Below are 27354 nucleotides of genomic sequence, written 5' to 3'. Positions count from 1 at the left end.
CTCTCCATCCTTCCTTCCCCTCCCCTCCACCATCATGTTCAACATTTCCCCCTCTCATCTCTCCTCTGTTCCCGCCACTGCCATGTCCAACACTTTTTCCTCTCTCATCCTTTACCACTCCTGTGCAGCCTCACCCTCTTTCCATCCCATCCATATCCAACAATTCTCCCTCTCTCTTCCCCTGCAGCATTTTCCCCTCCCTCCCTCCTCATGTCGAACAATTATTCCTCCACCCCATCTAGCATTACCACTGTCTCCACTCCCTTACACCAGCAGTGTTCCTGTCTCTCTCCCTGCACCCCCCCAACATATTATAGGTTTTGTAGGCTCCCTGCCTCGCTTACCATCTCTTCCAGATTGCGGTATTAATTCTACAGCAAAGCCACGCAGTACCAGGGCTGCCTGCACTCTGCAACTGCTTCCGTCGGGGCCAGCCCCACCTTCTCAGATATAACCTCCATTTTGGAGGAGGTGGAGCCAGCATGGAGGAAGCAGTCACGGCATGCAGACAGCCCCCATCCCATGCAGCTTTGCTGTAGAATTAATACAGCAATAAGGGAGGGAGGGAACAAAACCTGCAGCATGCTGGCGAGTGGCTTTGGGGAGGGGGAGTTGCAATACTAGTGAGCAGCAGGCAAGGGAAAAAAGTTGCGGTTTAGGTTGGGGAGACAGTCTCTCCAAGTCTTTTATACCAGGTGCCTATGGGGTGCACCATTGTTGGGTGGGCCTGAGCCCAACGTGGGTGGGACCAGGCCCACCTGTGGCTACGCCCCTGGTTAGGGCTCTTCAGCTTGGAAAAGAAACGGCTGAGAGGGGATATGTTTGAGGTCTATAAAATCCTGAGTGATGTAGAATGGGTAAAAGTTAACTGATTTTTCACTCTTTCAAAAAGTACAAAGGACCAGGGGACACTCAATGAAACTACAAGTAAATACTTTTAAAACAAATAGGAGGAAATATTTTTTCACTCAAAGAATAGTTAAGCTCTGGAATTCACTGTCGGAGGATGTGGTATCAGCAGTTAGCATATCTGGGTTTAAAAAAAGGGTTGGACAACTTCCTGGAAGAAAAGTCCACAGTCTGCTATTGAGATAGACATGGGGAAGCCACTTGTTCTGGTGTTGCACAGTATGTTGCCATTAGTCTGACCCAGTACAGCTATTCTTCTATGTGTTGGCACAGTTTGCAGTTTGGTTTATTGCGGTTTCTACTGTTCACTAATTCTTGTTTCTTTTCTATGTTTGTTTTTATTTCTATTAACTTAGGGGGTCTTTTACTAAGGCGCACTCACGTTTTTGGTGCATGCTAAAATTGTGGGCGCGCTAAATGTTACAGACGCCCATAGGAATGCATTGGCATCTCTAATGTTTAGCACACCTACAATGTTAGCTTGCGCCAAAAACGTGAGCGATCCTTAGTAAAAGAACCCCTTAGGCAATTTTGGTTGCTGTGTTTGGCCATTTAATGAAAGGGCCCCTTTATCTAGATAGTTATCTGGTCAGTCATCTGAATATCAGTGGTCAGTGGGTCAGAACCGCCTATGCACCACCCTAGGACTAGTGCAAAGGCGGTCTGTAAGGATATTCAATGGTACTATCCAGATAGTGCAGCTGAATATCCCCCACCTAAGAAAATATCTGTGTAACTATTCCAGTTATTTGGATATTTCTCTTTGAAAATGGACCCATGACTTCACACAGTCTGGGATACATTAGACTGGCAGGTGAGCTCTGGGCTCTGTCTGGAGAGGAGCTGCCTTTCCAAGGCCTGTATAACAGTGATTTGCAAAAGTCTTGGATCCAAAGAAAGTAAATGCAGACACCACAACTGATCACTGGATTATTGAATAGTTTACCATGCCAACTTAATGGAAGAAATGCAGGGGAAGAGGAGGGGAGACAAGTTAGTGCAACTGCACCAGGGCCTGAGCAATGAAAGTGATCCTATAATAATTGGGTTCTGTCTGCAAAGCCCAACCCAGCAAACCTGAGTTCATGAGCGTAGCCAGGCACCCAATTTTGGGTGGGCCTGGGCCAGTGGTGTGCTGGTAAATTTTTAACAACAGGCTCTCTCCCCGGTCCACCTCGGCGCCCCCCCCCCCCCCGTCCACCTCTGCGCCCCCCCCCCCCCCCCCGTCCAACTCTGCGCCCCCCAAAATTGCAGAGCTGGCTATAGCCAGTGGGTGGGGGGGGGGGGGGGCAATGCATTACTCTCTCCAGGAAAAAAAAAATTAAATGATCCCAGGTTCCAATCTAATTCATATTTAATGTGGGATAAAATGCCATAAATAAGTAAATAAATATAAACTTTTAATGTTGAGCAACTGATTCTCAAAGTGAACATATTCCAAACACTATAATGAAAATAAAATGATTTTTTCTACCTTTGTTGTCTGGTGACTGTTTTTCTGATCATGCTGGCCCAGTATCCAATTCTGCTGTTATCTGTCCTCCTAACTCCGTTTCCAGGGCTTCCTTTCCATTTATTTCTTTTACTTTCCTCCTTCTTCTTCATTTCTGGTCCTCAGCTTCTACCTATTTTCTTCATCCATGTGCAGTTTTTCTCCTTTCTTCCTTTTCCCTTATCTTATCTCCTTCCTCACTCTTCCCTCCCCTCCATCTATGTCCAGCATTTATTCTCTCTCTCCCCTCCTCTCCCCCTGCCCTCCATTCACCCATGGCCAGCGACCCTTCTCTCCCCTGCCCTCCATCCACCCATGGCCAGCAGTGACCCTCCTCTCCCCTGCCCTGCATGCACCCATAGCCAGCGACCCTTCTCTCCCCTGCCCTCCATCCACCCATGGCCAATGACCCTTCTCTCCCCTGCCCTCCATCCACCCATGGCCAGCAGCTCCCTTCTCTCCCCTGCCCTCCATCCACCAATGGCCAGCAGCTCCCTTCCCTTCTCTCCCCTGCCCTCCATCCACCCATGGCCAGCAGCTCCCTTTTCTCTCCCCTGCCCTCCATCCACCCATGGCCAGCAGCTCCCTTCTCTCCCCTGCCCTCCATCCACCCATGGCCAGCAGCTCCCTTCTCTCCCCTGCCCTCCATCCACCCATGGCCAGCAGCTCCCTTCTCTCCCCTGCCCTCCATCCACCCATGGCCAGCAGCTCCCTTTTCTCTCCCCTGCCCTCCATCCACCCATGGCCAGCAGCTCCCTTTTCTCTCCCCTGCCCTCCATCCACCCATGGCCAGCAGCTCCCTTCTCTCCCCTGCCCTCCATCCACCCATGGCCAGCAGCTCCCTTCTCTCCCCTGCCCTCCATCCACCTATGGCCAGCAGCTCCCTTCTCTCCCCTGCCACCCCCCTCCCGACTTGTTCCACAAATTCTCCTGCTTCCTCCCTCCCTCCCTCCCGATCAGGTCCCTCACCGACCCTACCTTGGCCATCAAATTCTTCGGGGCAGGCAGTGTTGCCTGCCCGCTGCCATCGCTGAATTTCCTCCACCTCCCGATCGCGCTTCAAAATGGCCGCCGAGACTTACAGAAGTCTCGCGAGGCCGCCTCTGGAAGGCTCGGCAGCCATTTTTAAAGCGCAAACAGGCGGCGGAGGAAAGTCAGCGATAGCAGCGGGCAGACAACACTGCCTGCCCTGAAGAATTCGATAGTCAAGGTAGGATCAGTGAGGGACCGGATCCGGAGGGCGGAGGGAGGGAGAGCCGGCTCGCCCTTTCCAACAACCGGCTCGCAAGTCCGGCCAAAATTTAACAACCGGATCTTGCGAGCCGGCTCCAGCACACCACTGGCCTGGGCCCAAGATTGGTGGGCAGAACCCCGGCACATTCCGCAGGTGATTTGGTCTCTCCTTCTCTCGCCTGCATGCCATATGGTCTCTCAAATATCCCCCCTCTCCCACATACCCGTTAAATAGCAGATTTTCACTGGCAGCAAGCAGCAACTACTACACTTTGCTTATGTTGGCCCCACAGCCTTCCCACTGATGCAACTTCCTGTTTCCGCATAGGCGGGAATGTGTCAGAGGGAAGGCTGCAAGGCTGGAGTGAGCAATATATATCAGTCGCTGTTTGCTGCAGGTGAAATCTGCTATTTACAAAGTATGCAGGAGGTACAGTTGTTGAAAGTTTTCAGCTGGTGGGGCTTGAGAATCCCTGGCAGCCACATCATAGGTGTGCTGCTACTGGGTGGACCTGAGTCCACCCTTGGCTACGTCACTGCCTGAGTTGCTCCCACAGTACTGTCACTAAGGCCCCGCCATCATTGGAGGTCATTACCTGAGAGGAGAAGGGGACCTAGTGCATCGGAGGAGGGGGAACACACCAGGGCCCAAAGGATCAGAAGCAGTTTCAGAAAGCAAGACAGAAAACCTTTAAAAATGAAAGGTTACATGCAAACGCTCAGTGCACACCATGGCAGGTGAAAGGATGAGAACAGAGAAGAAGGGCTTCCTCTGCTGCAGCCGCCCACCATCAGCACCATATATTTAACCCAGGCCCCAGCCTTACCATGACAGTTCTGCAGAATTATAAAAACTGCAATTTTCTAAGCGCTGTACTCTGGAAATACAGAAACCGTTTGGTGATTTTGCACAAGTAGGGGAATTCTCAGTAAACTGCCACAGGAACAGCAATAGCTAATAAGGACATGCACAATTACAACACCGTTTTCCTTCCTTGTCTTAACATCAGCCAGCTCTGAACAATTCAGTGCCAGAGAGTGTAAGTGCAGTTAATAATATTGCAGAGATTAAGAGGAAGAGCAGATTTCCAGCATACAGAATAGCACGGTTCTGCACAGCCTCCACCTCCTTTCCAGATCCTTCCAGAAAATAAATTTTAAAAAAAAAAAAAATATATATATATATATATATATATAATAGATAGATAGATAGATAGATAGATAGATAGATAGATAGATAGATAGATAGATTTTCTTTTTAGGTCTGTAACAGGGATGAATGCAAAGGAAACACAATTCTAGCCAAAATTAAAATACTTTTCCAAACTGTGTGCCTGAAATGTGGGTAACCCCCCCCCCCCTTGTCTACATACATAGGCGGCTGCCTGGTGTAAGCCCAGGAAGAACCCAAGTCAATTGTCCATCCTTTATCATATCAGTATTTAACCTATAAACACCTAAGTAGTTCCCCTACAGGACAATGGTTGTAAATAGTCTTCCCATATGTCTTAAGTAGGCCAATCACCCCTTGAAGTTCCATCAAACACAGACTGTGAAGTCTATGTCTCCATCCCCAAAAGGAAGGCAGAGTAGCATTTTTGAGAATACATTTCAAAGCAACCACTCTAGATCTTTGAACCAGCAATCTATAATTTTTTCCCATCAGTCCCAAATTTCACTCCCAACCCAATACCAAACCCCAGGGCTGACAGTTGATATTTTACCCTAGTATCCCATTAAGGATATGAACAAAGGCACCCCAAAAGGTTCAAAGCGGAGTTTGGGGCAATTTTCTGTGAAGAAGTGTGAAAGGGAAGAAGTTTGTCATAAAAATATAGGATCTGTCAATCTTTTAGCTGAGTTTTGGCAAAAGGACTGCTGTTTTAAAGACAGAAACTGCTCTATAACTTTGAGGAGCGTGCACAGCGACTGAAAACAGCACAGGGCACCAGCCAATGTGAGACTAGCACAGGACAAACGCTTTAGCTGGTGGGGGTTGGGGACCCCCACCAGCCAAACAGGGAGCCCCAGAGCCAATTTGGAGGGCCCAGGCCCCCGTGGCCCCCCATAGCTACGCCACTGCTGAGAAGGCAGAGAATTCCAATTAAAGAGTCTGCGACACGTCAAGGTGACTCTGAAGAGGAGTTGAATATCTGAAAAGTCTGCAGTAACAGAGCAGAGTGAAGTGCAGCCTTTTGCTGCACTGGCGTTTAGGGGTGGAATTAAATGCTACCCTCTGAGCTGGAGTGGGGTTGAAAGAGAAAGTCTGAGCCAATATAATTGTGAGAGGTTTAGCACAGGGTTCCCTGAATTATCTTTATTTTCAAAAGTAGCTAGAATGCATGACCTGCCCTGCCTAAGAAGACACTGATATCAGTAAGCATACACCAGGGAGTGAGGGTATTGCTTTATTGATTTTTAAAGGACCTAGTAGGTGTCCTGTCTTCTGGTTCCTGACCTGGAGAGAGAGGACACCTGGTTCCAATGCAAGAAAGCAGTGGAGCCGGTAAAGTGGTTTTTGTTTATTTTCCTTTTAGGTGTGCACACTGATGTATTTTGGGGTTTTAATAATTCTGCTACATTAAAAAAAAAAAAAAGGACGCTGACATGGAAAAATACTTACCTGGGTCTGAGCAACAGGGATATAGGTCACAAGTACAGGGGTGACAGCAATGTAAAGAAAGTATTGGAAGGAAAATTGTAATACTTACCTAAGCACATGGGGAACCTGAAAGGAAAAACCCAGGGTTCAGAAACGAGTACAATTTGGGAAAGAATGCTGGATTAGTGGTATAAAAGTAAAACTTACTCATTAAATTGAAACATTACCTGTAAAAGGAAGAAAATAGTTTTAATTGGAATTGCATTTTAGTATAACACAGCTATGGTTCTTAACTGAGTTTTTTGTTGTTGTTTTTTTAACTATTTAGGATATGTTTTTAACTTGAGAAGCACTTTACTGTCACAGGGTTGGGTAAACCCTATGGTTGTTGTTGTCAGCTGCAATAAAAGCAATTTCTGTTGCCTTAATAAGTTGTGGCTTACTCAGGGCCGTGCCAACACGGTAAGCGGGATAAGCACTGCAGGGGGGCGCCTGCCTTCAAGGGCACCGCTGCAGTGCTGCCCCGCCTCCCACCTACCTTTAAAAAACATTTTGTGAAGCCAAGTTGCAGGCAGCGCCTCGCGTCTGCCCGGCTGCTTGTAAAACAAGCATGGGCGTAGACTGGGGGGGGGGGGCGAGGGGGGCATTGCCCCCCCCAAACGACTTATCTTCTTACCGGAAGTCGCAGCGGCGGGGTGCCGGTAGTAAAAGCACCAAACAGGCAGCTCGACTCCGTCCTTCGCTTCCCTGCCCTCTCAGCGTTCTGCCCACCCGAAAGGAAATGACATCAGAGGAAGGCGGGACACAGAGAGGGCAGGGAAGCGAAGGACGGAGTCGAGCTGCCTGTTTGGTGCTTTTACTATCGCCAGTTCGCCGCTCCTCTTCGGTACGTGGAAGTGAGCCAGCCAGTCCACTGTAAGGAAGCCATTGGTAAATGAAATCTGAATCTCTGTTTTTTCCACTCCCCCGCGCAGCCGTCGCCGTTCACTCAAAACACAGCAAGCAAACACCTGTGTGAGCTGCTGCTGCTGCCTGCATCCACGTTGTCGTTCTTTATTGTTGGTCCATCTTTAGTCTCAAACGAACACTGTTTTTGTTGGGATTACATTGGTTGTCGGTTGAAGATTTTGTGCCTGGCTTTTAAAATTTTATAAGGTGATTGTCCTCTTTTTCTTTCTAATCTCATAAAAAATCATCCTTGTCTGACTTCCACTCGAAAAACCCACTTAAATAAGCTTGATTTGCCTTCAGTTTTCTAAGATTGCTTTCCTCTGCTAAACAACTTTTTCAATTGTACAATTCCATCTGTGTGGAAGACTTTGATGCCATCTATTAGATGTGAGCCGAATTATGCTAGATGTAGAAAAAAGTTGAAGGCCTAGCTATTTGATAAATACCTAGAATAGGTTAAGGTGTGGCTTGGCTCTAGCTTAATTCTTTTTGTATTGTAATCTTTCTTTTTGTATTTTAATCTTTGGATTGTAATGTTTGGATTGTAATTCTCAATCTTTTATGAACTAATCTTGAACTCCTGGTACAGACAGTATATAAATGCCCTGTTGTTGTTGTTGTCGTTGTCATTGTCATCTTTTCGGGCCAACTTGGTGGATAAAAACTAGCACACCCTGTGACATGAAGCTACAAAGTGTGACCAAAAGGGCATGGTCTAAGAGGCACATCAGGCATTGTATGCAGAATCTGGCATCTTGGGGGTTCAGTTTAATTTTTGTCTAAATAGAAAGTTTATTATTACTTATTCTATAGTGGATTAGGGTGTATCTGTGTTTGTGAAAAAGACATGGCTTTCAGTTGGCATTGACTGTGCAGGATCGACGATCTGTATTATTCTGCCTGGTTTCGTTTTACAGTAGGTGAATTGATGTTCTAGTGCTCACTGTAGTGTTTAAGATGCTTTCCTTTTCCTTGAGTGACTTGTAGAAATTACTGCTTATAGTATGGTAGAATTGTTCTACAGGTCCTGAGTGTTTTGTATTCTCGGCATGCCTAGTATTAGATTTTGGAGGGGGGTGTTAAAAAAACCTGCACATGGATGGAGAAAATAGGCAGAAGCTGGATCCACTGGACAGTCAAGTCTGCAAAGAACCCAGCTTTTACTTACGGATGTAAGGCAAGAAATGAAGAAGAAGGGAGGAAAGTAAAGAAATAAATGGAATGGAATGGAAGACCTGGAAATGGAGTTAAGAGGACAGATAGCAGCAGAATCAGGTACTGGGCCAGCATGATCAGAAAAACAAAGTCACCAGACAACAAAGGTAGAAAAAATCATTTTATTTTCATTATAGTGTTTGGAATATGTCCACTTTGATAATCAGGTGCTCAATGTTAAAAGTTTATATTTATTTACTTATTTATGGTATTTTATGCTAGATGGGGGGGCACCAACTGATAGTCTGCAGGGGGACACCAGAGACCCTAGGCACGGCCCTGGGCTTACTGCTTGGCTCCTGTAAATTGATATTACCCTCACTCTGAAATCAACACTGGTTTTCCTTAGCGGTTGTGGTGCAAAGGTGGAAGTGTGCTTTGTTTCAGGGTGAACCATACTACCCCTGACTACTGTGACTGATAGCAGACTTCGCTAGTGCCGAGAAACAAAGCAGCACTGAAACCTAGGGGGCGCTACATCAGCATATCTCTCCTATTCCTCCTCCCCTCTAGGGTACACGTATTCAGGTTTTCAAATTTCTTCTCATATGTCTTGTGATGCAAACCCCATACCATTTTTGAGAGTGGAGGAGTAGCCTGCCTAATGGTTAGTGTAGTGGGTTTTGATCCTGGCAAAATGGGTTCAAGTCATACTGCATCTCCTTGTGACCTTGGGCAAATCACGTAACCCTCCATTGCTCTAGGTACAAAAACTTAGATTGTGACCTTGAGAAAGTAACTGGCTTGGTTTTCTGGCTCATTGTCTTTTTTTTCTTTCTTTTTTCTTCTTTTTCTCATTCTCTAGTCTGGTCACTTCCTTTTTTTGTTCCCTCTCTCATGACCTAAATTTATGTTTTAATTCATTCTCTCTGTTTTATTTCTTTCTTCCAGAGTGAATGCTTTAACACTGGGCCAATCAAGACTCTCTGCTGATGTTTTGCTTTTCACGCACTTTACATCCAGACATCCAGCCTGACTCTGTTTCTCTCCCCCTTCCTTGGAGACTTCCTCACAGGTTCAGGGGCGTATCTGAGGTTCGGCGGTAGGGGGGGCAGGGGCTAGAGTGGGGGGGCACATTATAACTCCCCCCGGCCGCCGTCCCCCCCTCCACCGCCGTCAACCCTCCCCCCCCCCCACCGCCGTTAACCATCCCCCACCTACCGTCAACCATTTCCCCGCCTACCGCCGTCACCTACCCCCGAGGTCCGCTCCTGCTGTTTTTTTTAAAAATATTACTTCAGCTGGCGGGGGACCCCAACCCCCGCCAGCCCAGCCGAGGTCTTCTTTAATTTCTTCATCCTCGTGCTGTTAAAGCTGCAATGCATCCATCCAGTTGGACGGAGTTTGACGTCCAGACGTCAACATGCTGCGACGTCAAACTCCGTCCAACTGGAAGGATGCATTGCAGCTTTAACAGCACGAGGATGAAGAAGTTATAGAAGACCTCGGCTGGGCTGGCGGGGGTTGGGGTCCCCCGCCAGCTGAAGTAATATTTTAAAAAACCGGCAGGAGCGGACCTCGGGGGTAGGTGACGGCGGTAGGCGGGGAAAGGGTTGGCGGTAGGCGGGGGAGGGTTAACGGCGGTAGGGGGGTCCAGGGTGAAATCTGCGGGGGCCCAGGCCCCTGTGGCCTCACGCAGACATGCCCCTGGTGTGCATGCTCGCTGATCACGCATGCATGAATGGCGCACCCTCTTGACCTGCGGCACTCAGCATAGCACCAGACCTGCAGCTTCCTTAAGTCTCCTGCCTCCAGCACCAAGATCTTCAACTCCCCTAAAGTGGAGCCCAGGTCCTGCAAGCCCAGAGCTCCTACCTTCCGGGTCGTGAGTACTGGCGATTCTGCCCCCATGCTGGTATGGTCACTGCCGGTGCTGCCTGTCCCCAAAGTTGCTCAAGTAAGCACTCTTAAATCTTTTAACCCCCTCACACTGACATGATACAGATATTTAAATACTTGAGAAGAATTAATATACAAATCTTTTCACACAAGAGGCAGCTGTAGACCTAGTAGACATGAAATTAAGTTGCAAGGAGGTAAACCTTGTTGGGAGTTGGGTGGCAACACCGGTAATTGGGAAGCAAAACCAGTGCTGGGCAGACTTCTATGGTCTATGCCCTGAGAATGGCAAGGACAAATCAAAGTCAGGTATATAAAGTATCACATACCATGTAAAATGAGTTTATCTTGTTTGGGCAGACTGGATGGACCGTACAGGTCTTTATCTGCCATCATTTACTATGTTACTATGTAAACCTAGGAGCATCATCAGGAAATGCTTTTCATGGAGAGAGTGGGAATTCCTGAAATGCCCCCCCAATGGGGGATGGTGGGGGACAAAAGACTAACAGAATTTTTAAAAGGCATAGAAGAAATACAGAGGATCTCTACATATCAAGAGGAAGCAATCAAAGCAAAACTTACATTACCTTCCCACTTCAAAGGATGCATAGAAAGGAGTAACTTGCACAGGGCAGCAGGCATAGGAGCCAGCTCCTTGAGTACCTCCAATACTGAGCAAGCTAACTCTTTTACTGTACCAGGGAAGGCTAATTTCTATTGTGTTTAGCACCCCCAATCATTTGGCTCCTATGAGACCAGCAACAGGTACAACCCTGACCACCTTATTTTTTTTTTTTGTTACATTTGTACCCCGCGCTTTCCCACTCATGGCAGGCTCAATGCGGCAATGGAGGGTTAAGTGACTTGCCCAGAGTCACAAGGAGCTGCCTGTGCCTGAAGTGGGAATTGAACTCAGTTCCTCAGTTCCCCAGGACCAAAGTCCACCACCCTAACCACTAGGCCACTCCTCCACTCCAGACTAGATAGACCATACAAACAGGTAGCACAAGTAGGTTCCCTGGGCTGCTCTGTAGAGATGAACTGGAGGGGAGGGAGGATGCATAGGCTGAGGAAGTGGAGGCAAGCAATGAGGAAAGGTGTGATGGGGGCAGGAGATTTCAGTGATATAGAGGGGATGAGAGAAGCAGTGGTGTCTGCTGTCAGGGATGTGAACCATTGGCAGGTTACTACTAGCACCTCCATTGTCAGTTTATAGGTTCTGCTAACCACCAGCTTTCCTTGAACCACTGTGTGGCAATCTTATCCTGGCTCCAAGTTTCCCACATTTGGCAAAAGTTAGCAGGTCTGCAGAGACAGGTTAAGACCAGACAAAGGCCCTAGTTGTTTTAAAGGTTCCCCTAAAAAATGGTTCCCACTTGCCTATACATAAATCCTGTCCTGATTCAAAATATTGCTGACCACTCTCACCAGACAGGCACATTAAAGTACACTGGGATAACACATGCCAATTAAAAAAAAAAAACCCTAAGGGAGGAAATCAGAAGCCAAGCACAAGCCTTCATTATGATTGGTGGCATCGGTAGGCACCACTCGGTTACCCACCTTCCCAAGCCTGCCGTGAGCCCTTCCCCTAGATCTTCTTATCCTAAGAGAGCGCCCCACCCCGGGAGTGGTGTTTTCAGGTGTCTACGCTGGACTCAGCACGGAGCCTCAGGCACAGTGTGAGCGGAGATGTTAGTACAGCGTTCTGCACTGATGTAACAGTGAATGCGAGCCCCTGGGCAGGGAGGCAGGGGACTCTCTTAACATCTGAAATCTTGGGGAATTGGGAAAGCCAGGAGGTGGTAAATTACAAGACGCCCGATTTAATCTAAATCAAAATACGCTTTCCCTCTGCCTCGGGGGTAGAGTAGCAAGGAAGAAGTCTAGCACGGGGAGGAGCTTACAGATGGAGTGGGGCGGAGCATAAGACTGACGACAGAGGTGGGGGTAGGGCTTGGAGGTGCAATAAGGCAGTGTGGGACGATACGAGTTCAGTAAGAACGCAGACAAGGTAGGGGAGTGGGAGGAGTCTCAAGATTGTGGTGGGCGTGAGATGAGATTGGACGTGATCGAGTGGGAGGAGACTGGGGCGGGTAGGGGGTGTGGCGGGGTGGGAGGACGAACCCTTGAGTTCCCTTTCACCTTGGTTGATATTACTAGTTTATCCGGCTTCTTCGTGCAGGGCTGCAGGGAGTGCGGCCATGGCGAGACCACTGACAGACCAGGAGAAGCGGAAGCAGATCAGCATCAGGGGCATAGTCGGTGTAGAGAATGTGGCCGAATTGAAGAAGGGCTTCAACAGGCATCTGCACTTCACCCTGGTGAAGGACCGCAATGTGGCCACCACCCGGGACTACTATTTCGCCCTGGCCCACACGGTCCGCGATCACCTGGTCGGACGGTGGATCCGCACTCAGCAGTACTACTATGAGAAGGACCCTAAGGTAGAAGGCAGGAAAGAGGGAGGGGAAGTAATTCTTTTCAGGGAACTTACATCACAACTTCTTTGGGGGGGGGGGGGGGGGGGGGGGGCCGTAGCCTGCTGTTGGTAATTGTACCGATCTTGCAGAGGATAGTGTGTGTCTGATGGGTCGTTTTTGTTGCTCTTTATTTACACACAAACAGTATAGACTTCCAGCTTTGTTAAGAAACCTAGATTATGAAACAATCTACTATGATTGAGAGCTAAGGTTTGCAATAACTCTTAATACGGAAATTGTGCTTGTATAATAAGTTTTTTTGCCACAGATAACGACAAGCTGCATAGCACGTAGTTTAGCTTGGCATTTATTTGAGCAAAATGAGCTCTGTCCTACGTAATCAGCCTTCTTTTAACTGTTTTGTGCAGATGACATTGCAGGAGGCTTTTGTGTTTCGCTTGGTCGGGAAATATTGCTTATTTGGACCTTGATTGTGGAGCGTAGCAGCCCGTTGTAGTCTTCTCTCCCTCTGAATCGGAGGGGTAGGAGCGGTACCGGTAATCTGAACTAGGCCCTTGGCAGTGTCCTAGTCTGGGCGGTGCCGCGAATGGTTTACCCTTGTCGCCCTGTGGCTCCATTTAATACATGGCAGATTTGTAACGAGGTGGACAGTGCTCATAGATAAAAGGACTTAGGATGCCTGTTTCATAAGGTGAAGGCAGCTTCTAAAGGTTTAGGAACGCTTCTTGGAGAGAATTAGGATTGTAGCAGTAATCTTTGATAAAGCTCATTTCAAATGGTTATTTAGTAGCGATGCTTGTCAGTTTTGTCTGGTTTATCTGATTATAGCTGTAGGAAGCGGATTTCCCGTTGTATAAGTTAGTAGTTTGACACAAATTAGTCGTACTTGGATCAGTATAGGGCCAGTGCAAAGGTACTATTTTTATTTTTTGGATTTTGCTCACACCTTTTTTAGTAGTAGCTCAAGGTGAGTTACATTCAGGTACACTGGATATTTCTGTGTCCCAGGAGGGCTCACAATCTAAGCTTGTACCTTATGTACCCTAGCTGAAGGCTCCAGGCTGAGCGTGTGTGCCTATCTTATACACCTGCCTACTGGAAGCGGTTCTTCCTCAGGTCTAGCAGGCATCTTCTTTCTCTCTGAACACCTGTTTCTCTCTTTTTTTTTCTCTCTCGCTCCCAAACTCCTTTCCCAGCCACTTATCTCCCTTCATCATCATCACCACCACTATCTCCCCCCCTTAAAAAAAACTGCCTTGCCTAGCAGGGGTGTAGCCACCACAGGTAAGCTTGGGTGGACCATGATCCTTCTGCTTTGGCCAGTGAGAGAACTGGAGGTGATCATCTGCACTACCCAGATTAAATTTAAGCCCTATCACTACTACTACTACTATTTAGCATTTCTATAGCGCTACAAGGCGTGCGCAGTGCTGCACAAACATAGAAGAAAGACAGTCCCTGCTCAAAGAGCTTACAATCTAATAGACAAAAAATAAAGTAAGCAAATCAATTAATGTGTACAGGAAGAAGGAGAGGAGGGTAGGTGGAGGTGAGTGGTTATGAGTCAAAAGCAATGTTAAAGAGGTGGGCTTTCAGTCTAGATTTAAAGGTGGCCAAGGATGGGGCAAGACATAGGGGCTCAGGAAGTTTATTCCAGGCGTAGGGTGCAGCGAGACAGAAGGCGCGAAGTCTGGAGTTGGCAGTAGTGGAGAAGGGAACAGATAAGAAGGATTTATCCATGGAGCGGAGTGCAAGGGAAGGGGTGTAGGGAAGGACGAGTGTGGAGAGATACTATCAAAAAATCTGTTTTGGTCTAGTGCTTGGGCTGGCCCTGATAAGTATTAACTAGATGACCAGAGGGATGCAAACTAAACAGAATGCTGTTAACCTGTAGTATCTCTGTGGCAGGTATTTTTGGGGTGTGTCAGTAACTCATTCCCCATGGCCTGTAGGATGGTTATTGTGTTGGTGGGTGTGGTTTTCAAATCAAGCCAGGAGTAGAAGACTGAAATAGTATCTGAATAATCATTTAGCTTAGAGGGGGGTAAGAAGTCCTTTTCCCAGTCCCCTGTGTTTGTTATACTGTAATTGTCCCATTACTTCTGTTTCAGCATATAAGTAAAATGGAGTTTAGCACACCAAAGAGAGGTTTTACAGTTCTCTCGGACATGAGATGCACACACCAAGAAAACATGTTAAGTGTTGATGGTTACCAGTCAGTAAAGCAGAAGTTCCCAAACCTGGCCTGGGGGAACTCCAGCCATTCTGGTTTTAAGGATATTCACAATGAATATGCATGAGATTGATTTTGTATACATGGCCTCTTTGGTATGTAAACTTATTATTCATTGTAGATATCCTTAAAACCTGACTGGCTGTGGGTCCCCCAGGGCAGGTTTGGGAATCACTACAGTAAAGCCTAGACAAGGGCCTTGTGTTGCTGCAGTTCTGCCTGTTTGGAAGAGAGGGGGTTAAAGGGTAGCTTTGTTGCTGCAGCTGGGTCGAAGCCTCAGGCTACAAGAAACCTGCTTTTCTACTTTTTTTTGGGGGGGGGGAGGGGGGAGTGTACAGTACCTGATGGACAGGTGGCTACTGCAGGAGGGGTGGAGGTACTTGATGAGATATAGTCACATAATCATTTTAAGGTGCTAGGAACAGTGTCCAGTTTGCCATAATTTAACTTGAGAATACAGTTTAAAAAAAAAACAACTTTAATTGAATTGTAGGACAGACTTGTTCTTCTTTGTAAGTATCATTTTAATACATTTTTGACTGGCTTTCAAAAGCAATATCTTTTGGGTCAGAAATGAGCAAAAGATAGGAGCATAAGTGTTGCCATACTGGGACAGACCGAAGGTCCATCAAACCCAGCATTCTGTTTCCAACAGTGGCCAGTCCAGGTTACAAGTACCTAGCAAGAACAGTACAATACATTTTATGCTGCTTTTCCTAGAAATAAGCACTGGATTTTCCCCAAGTCCATCTTTATTTATTTAGATTTTGCTCACACCTTTTTTCAGTAGTAGCTCAAAGTGAGTTACATTCAGGTACACTGAATATTTCTCTGTCCCAGGAGGGCTCACAGTCTAAGTCTGTACCTGAGGCAATGGAGGGTTAAGTGACTTGCCCAAGATCACAAGGAGCAGCAGTGGGATTTGACCCGGCCACCTCTGGATTGCAAGACCGGTGCTATAACCACTAGGCCACTCCTCCACTCCACTCTTAGTAATTGCTTATGGACTTTTCTTTTTAGAAAAGTTAGCCAAACCTTTTTTAAAACCCGCTAAACTAACTGCTTTTACCACAGTCTCTGGCAACAAATTCCAGAGTTTAATTACATGTTGATTGAAGAAATATTGTCTCCAATTTGTTTTAAATGTACTACTTTGCAGCTTCATTACATGCCCCTAGTCTTAGATGATTAGAAGTGAAACATAAAAGCATTGCAGTGACAGTCTCATGAAGAAAGAGAGGGGTGGGCGGCCTGAGAAATGTTGAGAGATGGCTAAGACGGCTACCATACCAATTTTTCTAAAAACGTTTGAAATGACACTTTCTGATGTGGATATTAAACCCATTAGCTAAGTAGGGGACATTCTAATTTAAGTACTGTTTTTGTAGTGACACATCTGATGGATTTTCAAGGAGTTCTAAAATTGTTCATTTTGGTGGTTTATTGTAGAAGCACTATTCAGGTTTTAGATTGCATAAACTGCATTCAGACACTTATAAAATTGGGATTTACACATGTTATACAATATAAAGCTTGGTATATACATGTCTAAAACTCTGAAATATGCATTTGGCAAGGGGAGTGACTTTTGGGCACTGAATGGGTCCTGCCGTTTTGGGTACTGTGACTTTTAGGCGCTGTTTTTTGGGCACCTATTCGTTGTCATTAAAAGTTCTTTCCCTACTTTTTCCTCTATGCCCTGCACGGACCTCCAAAGTCCAGAGGAGAGCAGAGCTCCTGGCTTGGTGGTGCCTGTCAGGGAGGAGCAACCTGAGGCAGATCTCCCCACAGCAGGCTCTTTCTCCCCTGGACTCTGGAGGTTAGCAGCACCCAAACGTCCTGCTTCGGGCAAGGGGGTGTGGACTAGGAAGGGCCTAAAAATGAACATGTATTCCCCGTTTCAGAAGGGGAATGAATGTCTGTGGTCAAAAAGATCAGTGTCTGGATTTATTCCTGTTACACAGGATGTCTTGGTTTCAGAAAAGTGCTCTATTGAGCAGTTCCCAACTGCAGGGATTGGAAGGATGGTTACCCCCTTAATTCCTCAGGGGTTTGTTCCCCCTCCCCAACAGCAAAACTGGCATGTGATACTGGACTCTTGTTACAACTTCAGAAAAATATAAATGTTTCTAAAATGGCTGACATGAACAATTGTTTCAGCGCAGATAGTTGTTATGAAATAACAACATAAATATGCAATGGCCCTTAAAACAATTATGAGTAGATTAGATGTTTAGGATTCTGTAGTGGATGCTCCTGTATGCAGTCAGTGCATAATTTTACCAGGCACTTTAGTACAGGCTCTACTTAACCAGATCCCATTCTAAAATATTAGTGTAACTTGAGCCCACCTGACCAGGATGTTTTGATTTTGTCCTTCCTTTCTAAAGTCTGCTTCTTTATGCCTTTAAACTGGCTAGCCTTTCAAATAACGGAGGGCAAAATTGGATTCCTTTCAAAGTAATTTAAACTATTGACCCAAGGAAGTTTGTATTGGTAATAAGGGAAAGGGAAATGGGACTTGATATACTGCCTTTCTGAGGTTTTTGTAGCTACATTCAAAGCAGTTTACATATGTTCAGGTACTTATTTTTTGTACCGGGGCAATGGATGGTTAAGTGACTGCCTAGAGTCACAAGGAGCTGCAGTGGGAATCAAACTCAGTTCCCCAGGAACAAAGTCCACTGCACTAACCACTAGGCTACTCCTCCACTAAGGTGGGAGACAGCAGGAAAGAGGCAAGTCTAGGGGACACTCAAGGAAGTTACATGGAATACTTTTAAAACAAATAGGAGGAAATATTTTTTTCATTCAACGAATAGTTACGTTCTGGAACAGCGGTTAGCGTATCTGGGATTTAAAAAGGTTTGGACAGATTCCTGGAGGAAAAGTCCATAGTCTGCAATTGAGAGAGACATGGGAAGAAGCATCTGCTTAGCCTGGGATTTGTAGCATGGAGTGTTGCCTCGACTTGGATTTCTGCCAGGTACTTGTGACCTGGCTTGGCCACGTTTGGGAAAACAGGATACTGGGCTAGATGGACCATTGGTCTGACCCATTATGGCTACTCTTATGTTCTCCTTTTCAGGACTGGAAATGGCTCACGTGCCAAGGGCCAAACAAAGGAATCTCTGCAGAATGAGCAAGGTGGAGGGGAGGGGAAAAGTTTTTATGTAGGGAAGAGTGCCCCCCCCCCAAAAAAAAAAGAGCAGTAAAATGAGCTTTTAGTTGTACTTCTCTGGAGTATGGAAAGGTAAATAATGGCTTCCTCAGCTCTAGCATCAATCTTAAGGGGCCCTTTTACTAAGCTACAGTAAAAAGTGGCCTTAATGTACCCTTACATGGGTCTTTCTTACGCACTAAGGCCGTTTTTACTGCAGCCAGAAAATGGTCGATTTTTTCCATTTTCTCAATTAACGGCCACAAACGTTTGCCATTAACGCGTGAGCACTTACACCTAATGTGGCTGTACCACACCCACTTGCTGCATCAACACGTCCCCTCTGCAGAGAAATTTTTTTTTTAAGTTTAGCATACGACTTGTGTATGCAGATTTCAGACTTGCCGCAGGATGTATGAGCATGTCCCATAGTAAGACCATTTTAAGCTATCACGCAATCGCAGCTTAGTAAAAGGAGCCTTTAGTTTTGCAACTTGTTTAGTCTGGAAACCACACGTGCTATCTTTGCATCCCTCTTGGCTTTACTGTTCTTCCTCTGTAGCCAAATAGACAATCTTTATTCTTCAGTCCACCAGTAGGTCTGCAGGTGCATTGGAATGACTATCTCCCTGTAATGTATTACTGGGACCATATTTTTTTTTTCTCCAGCACTTGGGATAGAAGAGGTCTCTTGTGAGGTAGTGGGTGTTCAAAGTTGGAACTCTTTGAGACAGTGCAGCCAGTTGGTTTTCAGGATATCCACAGTGCATATGCATGAGAGATTTGCATGCACTGCCTCCTTGGTATGCAAATCCTTCATGCATAAGCATTGAAGATTAATCCTGAAAACGTGACTGGCTGGGTTGAAGGAGCACTGTTTTAAAGTGTAGTTGGGGCCCTTTTTATCTTGGGTAATGGAATAGATATAATATTAACGGTACCAAAAACTTGGATGGTTGTTGGTCTATGCACCCAGGCATATGTTTGTAAGGCTTTGAAGTGATACAATTAATTACAATTCTATAAGTGTTAACCAGTTTTAACATGTCCAATGGGCTCATTTTCAAAAGAGAAAAATGTCCAAAAAGTGGCATAAGTCTGCATTTGGATGGTTTTCTCACAAAATCGACCAAATCAGCATTTTCAAAACCTATTTTTAGACGCTTTTCTCTGAAGTGCGTCCAAATCTCAAGGGGGAGTGCCAGGGGCATGTTCAGGGAGGAACTTGGGTGTTCTGAAGACTTAGACGTTTTTCAGCCATAATGGAACAAAGCAAAACCGTCCAGGACTAAAACTTAGACGTTTTGAGCTAGACCTCTTTTTATTACGAATAAGGTACAAAAAAGTGCCCTAAATAACCAGATGACCACTGGAGGGAATCAGGAATGATCTCCCCTTATTCCCCCAGTGGTCACTAACCGCCTCCCACCCCCAAAAAATGTGATGAAAAAATTACTTACCAACCTCTATGCCAGCCTCAGATGTTATACTCTGGTCCATTAGAATAGCATGCAGGTAGGTCCCTGGAATAGTCTAGTATTGGGTGCAGTTCACTGCAGACAGGTGGACCCAGGCTCCTACATCCCCCTACCTGTTACACTTGTGGAGGAAACTGTGAGCCCTCTAGAACTCACCAGAAACCCACTGTACCTACATACAGGTGCCCCCTTCACCTGTATGGGTTATGGTATTGGTGTACAGTTGGGGGTAGTAGGTTTTGGGGGGCTCAGCAGACAGGATAAGGGAGTAATGGTGAGATGTGTGTCTGGGAGCATTTTATGAAGTTGACTGCAGTGCCCCCTAGGGTGCCTTATTGCTGTCCTGGGATGTCGGGGGGGGGGGGGGGGGACCAGTGTACTAAAAATGCTGGCTCCTCCTACATCCCAATGGCTTGATTTTGTGCGTTTTGCATTTGGACTTTTTTTTTTTTAATGGACCAAAAAACAACACGTCCAAATCACAAAATGTTGTTCGAAACAGTATTTTCGAAAACAAAAGATAAGACGTTTTTCTTTTTTGAAAATGACCTCCTTTTCCTATTCGGATTTTGGATGTTTTTTTTGCAAAACGTCCAAAGTCAGACTTAATGTCATATGAAAAATGCCCCTCTATGTGTCTGAGGTGCCTCAGTAATGAAGAGGTGTTCTTTAATCTTGAAAACCCAACTCAGTTGTGGCCCCTGAGGGTCTTTCTACTTATCCTGAAACTATCTGTGCTAAGCTTTCTTGGAAGCATTCTTTGTTGCTGATGCCCAAATCTTGCCTGTTGCTTCCTGCAGTAATAGCAGTCTGCTTCTACATTTCAGAGGACTTATTACCTGTCCTTGGAGTTCTACATGGGCCGTACCTTACAGAACACCATGATAAACCTGGGTTTACAGAATGCATGCGACGAAGCAATTTATCAGGTAAGGCAGTGTTGATGAGGAAAAGGAGCTGAAAGTTGGACAACTTCCTAACAATCTATTCATTACAACAGACAATGACTTGTTCACTAAAAAAGGGAGGGAGTTGACTGGAAGGCACAGAGCAAATACGCTGCCTCCTAAGAGTTCCCACTTGCACAAGGTCCAGTTTTCCGCTCTGGAATATTGTCAAACAGGGGCAGAATAACAGTTGCTTTTAACCAATACCTCCATCCGCAATGGGAAGGATGCTCAAGCAGTGTGAAGTGGGGAAACATCAGCTTGAAAAATGGCCTTTGTGCAGGAAACTGCTTACATTTCATAACTAACATATGAACAAGCCTTTTAAAGGATGAGGAAAGAAAATGTCCCCTTAGAAAAGGGAACAGAAATTTCAGTACAGGCTGTGGTTAAATGGACATAGTCAAGGCCATGTAATTTTTTTGCTGTCTGACTTCACGTGTCGGTAAATATTTGCACTTGCCTGGATGTCCCAGGATGTATGGTGAGTAAACTCTAAAGGTCCCTGCAAGATCCAGAGGCTCTGAACTGGGGGATTGAGGGAATACACACTTCATCCCAAGTAAACTCAAACTGGAGTGGGAAGTTTCCCTCAGAGGGGACAATTTGGTAAGAAACAGGACCCTTTCAAAGCAGTCTGAGAAGAAGCCTGGAAGCCAAGAATGAATCTTCTTTTTTTTTTTTTTTGGCCATGAGCGATTTATTTAAAGCACTTATAACGTACTTTAAAACATGTGTTGTGGAAGCCCTGTCCATTCCCCTCCCATGCTGAACCCATGTGAATCCCCTCCCTTGCATTTACAGGCTATGGGGGTAATTCTGAAAAAGGTCACTGAAATTTAGGCATTAGGATGTGCGCTAAGCGTGAATTCTATGTTGGCAGTTAGGCGTGTAAATGCCCACTTATCTAGTACTCTGTAATGGGCGTAGCCAGACTTTGGCGGGAGGGAGGTCCAGAGCCCGAGGTGAGGGGGCACATTTGAGCCCGCCACCGACCCCCCCCCCCCCCCCACCACCACCAACTTTGCCACCCCTCCCCCGCCGTCACCTACCTTTGATGGCGGGGGACCCCAACCCCTGCCAGCCGAGGTCCTCTTCTTACGGCGCAAGGCTTCATTCTGTTTCTGTGAGTCTGACATCCTGTACGAGGCCTCGCAGATCAGCCAGCAACGCGGCCGCTGGCTGATCTGCAAGGCTTCGTTCTGTTTCTGTGAGTCTGATGTCCTGCACGTACAACGCGCAGGACATCAGACTCACAGAAACAAAACGAAACCTTGCGCCGGAAAAAGAGGACCTTGGCTGGCGGGGGTTGGGGTCCCCTGCCAGCAAAGATAGCGGACGGCGACAGTGGCGGGAGAGGGTTGGCGGCGATAGGGGGGGTCGAGAGGGTCGTCGGCAGGGGGAGTCTAGGGCCAAATTTAAGGGGGCCCAGGCCCCCATGGCCCCACGTAGCTACACCACTGCTCTGGAACTGCATTTAGGGAAAGGGGATAGGATTTGATATACTACCTTTCTGTGGTTACAGTCCAAGCGGTTTACACAATAGATACAAGTACTTATTTTGTACCTGGGGCAAAGGAGGGTTAAGTGACTTGCCCAGAGTCACTAGGAGCTGCAGTGGCACTCGAACCCAGCTCACCAGGATCAAAGCCCACTGCACTAACCACTAGGCTACTCCTCCACTCGCCTATTTACCTGCTAACATTGAGATGTGGCTGCTTATGCCATGTTAATGGCCAGTGTAAATGATCACAACTAAATATTGTGGTTGTGCATAACTGGACTGTTTTCTAGAATTAACACAAGTGCTGGGCACACCCCTGGCTCACCCATGCCCTTCCTATGTCCACATCCCCTTTCAGTTTTACGCTATAGATCTTCCCACACTAAGTTTTTAGAATAGCGACTAAGTGCAGTTATACGCAGAACTGCAAATTAGTGCCGATTAATTCCAATTGTTGGCAATTTAGTGCCAGTTAGTAGCTAATTTGCCAATTGACTTACACACAACACACTATTCTATAATTCCGCAAAATCAATTTTATACATTTGTGTGTGCAAGATCATAGAACGAGGGACTATGTGCACCATTACAGAATAGCGCTTAGTCACTTTAACCTTACGTTTAACCTTACATTTTCCAGATTTTGGGGTGTGTTTCAGTTTTATGCGCAACTTTTATTTTTAATGCATGCTAGAACTTTTTTATGCATGCAGATAAATTGTATGCGGGTTAACTTGCAGGTATAAAGGGCTGTTTTATAACTGGGCCCCTGCATCTGTGCACCACTTGTGCAATATAAATGTTTCAAGCAAGGGAGTAGTGTGACCAGCAAGGCACATCCAATGACAACAGGAAGACGAAAATATTGGTGAAAAAGCTTTATTTGTAGTGCCTGACACGGCACCGTGTTTCGGCCAAGTGCCTGCCTCAGGAGCCTTATTTTGGAAAGAACACCTTTATTGTAAAATAGATAATGTTGGGAGTACATAGCACTTGCTGTCTTGTAAAACAGTGATCACAGATTTCTAGTGCTCTTTCTCCCACACTGCGCTGAGCGTCTTTTCCAAGACAGCAAGTGCTACATACTCCCAAGATTATCTGTTTACAACAAGGTGTTCGTTTCAACACTAAGGCCCCTGAGGCAGGCACTTGGCTGAAACAGAATGCCGTGTTGGGCATTACAAATAAAGTTTTATTTCACCTATATTTTTGTCTTTCTGTTGTCATTGGATGTGCCTTGCTGGCCACACTACTCCCTTGCTTGGACTCCTCTCATGTAGTGGATCACATCTTCTGCTTCTGCGGCTGCCTCTTTTGTTTTCAATACAAACGTACATAATATCAGCAGATAAAGTGTACACTTAAACATATAAACGTTAATAAAGTAACTAAGTGCTGCCCTGTAACGACCCGCATAGACTTCAGTATGCAGCAGGGGCGTATCTGGACTCCGGCGGTAGGGGGGGCCAGAGCCAGAGAGAGGGGGCACATTTTAGCGCCCCCCCCGCCGCCGCCGCCGCCGCCGCCCCCACCGCCGAGCCCCCACCGCCACCAATGACTTAGTCTCTCCACCCCCTCCCGCCGCCAACCCTCCCCCGCTACCGTTCTTACTTTTGCTGGCGGGGGACCCCAACCCCCGCCAGCCGAGGTCTGCTTCCACCTGCCGCTGCCTTCAAAACTTCTTCTTCAGCCGGCGGGGGACCCCAAACCCCCGCCAGCCGCCCCGCGCTGTTTAAAATTCATCTTCGGCCTCCGTGGCCGTGCTGCTGGGATAGGCGGCGCTGTTGAAATCCACTTCGGAGTCTGACGTCGTTGTACGTTGTACGTGCTGCGACGTCAGACTCCGAAGTGGATTTCAAAAGCGCCGCCTATCCCAGCAGCACGGCCACGGAGGCCGAAGATGAATTTTAAACAGCGCGGGGCGGCTGGCGGGGGTTTGGGGTCCCCCGCCGGCTGAAGAAGAAGTTTTGAAGGCAGCGGCAGGTGGAAGCAGACCTCGGCTGGCGGGGGTTGGGGTCCCCCGCCAGCAAAAGTAAGAACGGCAGCGGGGGAGGGTTGATGGCGGTAGGGGGGTCCAGGGCAAAATCTGCGGGGGCCCAGGCCCCTGAGGCCCCACGCAGATACGCCCCTGGTATGCAGGTGTAGAATAGTGCCAGTTGTGTGTAAGCCACTAATTGGTGGTGCTAAGTTTTCACTTATGCACGTGACTGCACTTAGTCACTATTCTAGAAACCTAGTGTGGGAAAATCTATAGCATATAACTGCAAGGGGGTGTGGACATAGGAAGGACATAGGTGGGCCCAGCACTTGCGCACATAACTGACAGTACTCAAGAATTGTTGCACAACTGCCGTATTTAGCTGCGGTCATTTGCACCAGCCACTGACATGGCATAAGCTGCACCTTAATGTTGGCGTGTAAATGCCCACTTAAGCATGTAATTGCTGTTTATAGAATACTAGGTATTATTGGAGAGCGCACGGCATTCTATTGCCTAAATATCAATGGCCTTTTTCAGAATTACCTCCACAGCCTGTAAGTAGAAGGGGGTGGGGTTTTCACATGGGAGGGGCTCCTGGAACTTACAGAATACTGTACGCTGTGTGCACTGTTGCCACATTTAGACGCCTGCAGTTATGCCAGGTCTGTGGCTGGTGTATCTGCAGATGTGAAAATGTAAGGCATGCCAATGCTTCAGTAACACAATGTTTCTCAACACTAGCCAGTCAGGTTTTCAGGATTACCACAGTGAGTATGCACGAGTCCTCGCTATATGCAAATGTAAGTCTCTCAAAGCACTGCCACAGAATCTTGAGTGCCCAGATAACCATTAGAAAATAGATCCTCGCCACGTGGCATCAGAATGCTTAACAGGAGGTGCTCGCCTGTAGAATTGTCCCCCCCCCCCCCCCCCCACCAAGTGCATATAATCAACTTGCATGCAATACACAGCAAATACAAGAAAGTTCTCAATGTGAATATCTTTATTGAAATATCACCCAACATGGTCCATCCACATTTCACCCACATTAAGGCTGCTTCAGGGGTACAGTATAACTGAGTGTGCAAAACACTTCACACTCTCAAATAGAACTGTGACAGAGCTCTCCAGTGCAGCATCTCTGAGAAAGTAGTATGTTGTGCTGCTGCAACACTGCATTGGAAAGGCTTTCCACTGTTATTTTGCACACTCAAGTTATACTGTACCCCTGAAGCAGCCTTAATGCGGGTGAAAAGTGGACCACGGGTGATATTTCAATAAAGATATTCATATTGAGAACTTTTTTCTTGGATTTGCTGTGCATTGCATCTACTTTCGGTGCAGATCTGTTCCCGGTGCTATAATCAATTTGCATGCATTAAAGTATTAAAGAACCAAATGCGTACTAATGCACAACCTCAGTCTCTTCCATTGTGGTCATGACACAGGCTGTGGTTGGTAGAGTATAGATGATGTGGTTGTATGGGGTACATCTTTGAGAGGGCATAGGTTGAGCTCAGATCATAAGTTGGGTCCTACCCACAGGTGGGCCGAACCACAGCGTGAATTACCATTTATTTATTTGTTGCATTTGTATCCCACCCTATCCCACCTCTTTGCAGGCTCAAAATGGCTTACAATACATCATGAGTAGTGGAAGAATGTTAGTAATATAAACATTTAGTATTGCATGTTCTTAGTCAGCATGATGATAAAAGCAAAGTAGTAGTATACAAGCAGATTTTAGGAAACAGTTCTGAAATTAAATAGGCGAGTTGTGCATATTCACTTGGGACCATGACTGGCCTTGATTCCAAAGCTCTGTCAGCAAAAAAAAAAAATCATGAACAGTGGCTATCTTTAATGTTCATTTGGTGGCATTTTCATTCATGATCTTGTGAAATTGTGAATGGGAAATGCCACAGTGTACACCTACTGTTGGCGGGACATCTGGGAAGGAAGGTAGAGAGAGCAGTGAGGAGTAGCATGACAGGCTCTCTCATTACTACTATCTGGATGCCATTGGTGAGTGCTGATGGGGGGGGAGTAGAGGGAGATTGTATACCTATTCCCACTCCACCCCCCCCCATCATGTTAACCCTGGGGCCCCCCAAAATTGTGTTCTGGCTGCTCCACTGAAGTAAGCAGTGGTAGAGCTGTTACAGCCTTCTTGTCTAGTATGTGGTGGAAGTAGCTTCCTGCAGTTCAGTGCACTAAATTCTCTACCCACAGCACTGACCAATAGTTTTATGGTCTGCAAAGTAGTTGCTGGTGAGGAAGAATATTAATACATTCACTTGTTCTGCACAAGTAGAGCATTGTTAGATTTTGCATTTATGTGGCTGAGCTTTGAATTGTAGGAATAGTGTGGCTGAAAGGGATCACGTTCTGCTTTTACTTGGGGTCAAAGTGTAAAATGAGATTTCACTCTCTAAAAAAAAAAAATAGATACCCCAACTGTACAGGACATGCAAAGTCCTCTCTTTCTTTCCAGTTTAGTTTCCAGTCTAACACACGGAAATTAAAACTGGAAGGCTGGTAAAAGAACCAACCTGAATCTTGCTTTGGGGAAATGCTGAACAAGCTGTGACTAGGAATGTGCTTTGCTCAGACTCTTGAGCTGTGCCTTACCAGGATGACAAGATTTTTCCAGAAAGCTGTGTGCTCTGTTGCTAGACAATATTTCCTTCTTGGTGCTTTGGTACTTTTTTTTTTTTTTGTTGTTAATGCTCATAGAATGTCAGCAACATCTGTAAAATATTTAAGGGTTTTTTTTTTAAATTCTTTTAAGCTTGGGCTGGACATAGAGGAGCTAGAGGAAGTTGAAGAGGATGCTGGCCTTGGCAACGGTGGTCTTGGAAGACTTGCAGGTAAGAGCTTGGTTTGTATGAGATCAGCACGTGCTTGCCTTTTCCCTATCACCACTCTGAAGTGTGCATTCTTTATAATATATGTCCAGACACTTTAAGAGCCGTACTGTAATGTAGTGGAACATGCTTGCTTTAAGATCAGTTTACTTTTAATTCCCAAAGTCCTGTGAACCCTTTCTTTCAGAGAGCTTAAATGTTTCCTTAATTGCTGCCAATTCTTCTTGAAGTGGTTGATTTCATCTTTCATAGCTGATATTTGGAGACAGATGGCACGAGGGCTAAGATTCCAGATGGTTTTCCTTCAGACTAAGGCACAACAGATATTACATTGAATGAAAGTCATGTTAATATGATTAACAAATATGAAAAGGTGTACTATGTTAAGGGATATAAGGGAAAGGGGGTGGTACTTGTTATGTTGCCTTTCTGCGCTTACAATCAAAGCGGTTTACATATTATATACTTATTTTGTACCTGGGGCAATGGAGGGTTA

At 46.3% G+C, this 27354-nt stretch overlaps 1 protein-coding gene across 1 annotated transcript in view; it reads left to right on the top strand.

Moving 5' to 3' along the window:
* Positions 1–12397: 12397 nt before the first annotated feature.
* Positions 12398–27354, top strand: part of PYGL (glycogen phosphorylase L) — a 63558-nt gene continuing 48601 nt past the window's right edge. The window contains exons 1-3 of the mRNA XM_030214007.1: positions 12398–12691; positions 20387–20488; positions 26783–26861. Coding sequence (XP_030069867.1) covers positions 12449–12691; positions 20387–20488; positions 26783–26861 — 424 coding nt within the window. The 5' untranslated portion in view covers positions 12398–12448. The remainder of the gene's footprint in view (positions 12692–20386; positions 20489–26782; positions 26862–27354) is intronic.

The sequence above is a fragment of the Microcaecilia unicolor genome, chromosome 9 (assembly GCF_901765095.1).
Source record: "Microcaecilia unicolor chromosome 9, aMicUni1.1, whole genome shotgun sequence".
Classification (NCBI taxonomy): domain Eukaryota; kingdom Metazoa; phylum Chordata; class Amphibia; order Gymnophiona; family Siphonopidae; genus Microcaecilia; species Microcaecilia unicolor.
Note: the sequence above shows the minus strand (reverse complement) of the source record. Positions and strands in the feature narration are given on the sequence as shown.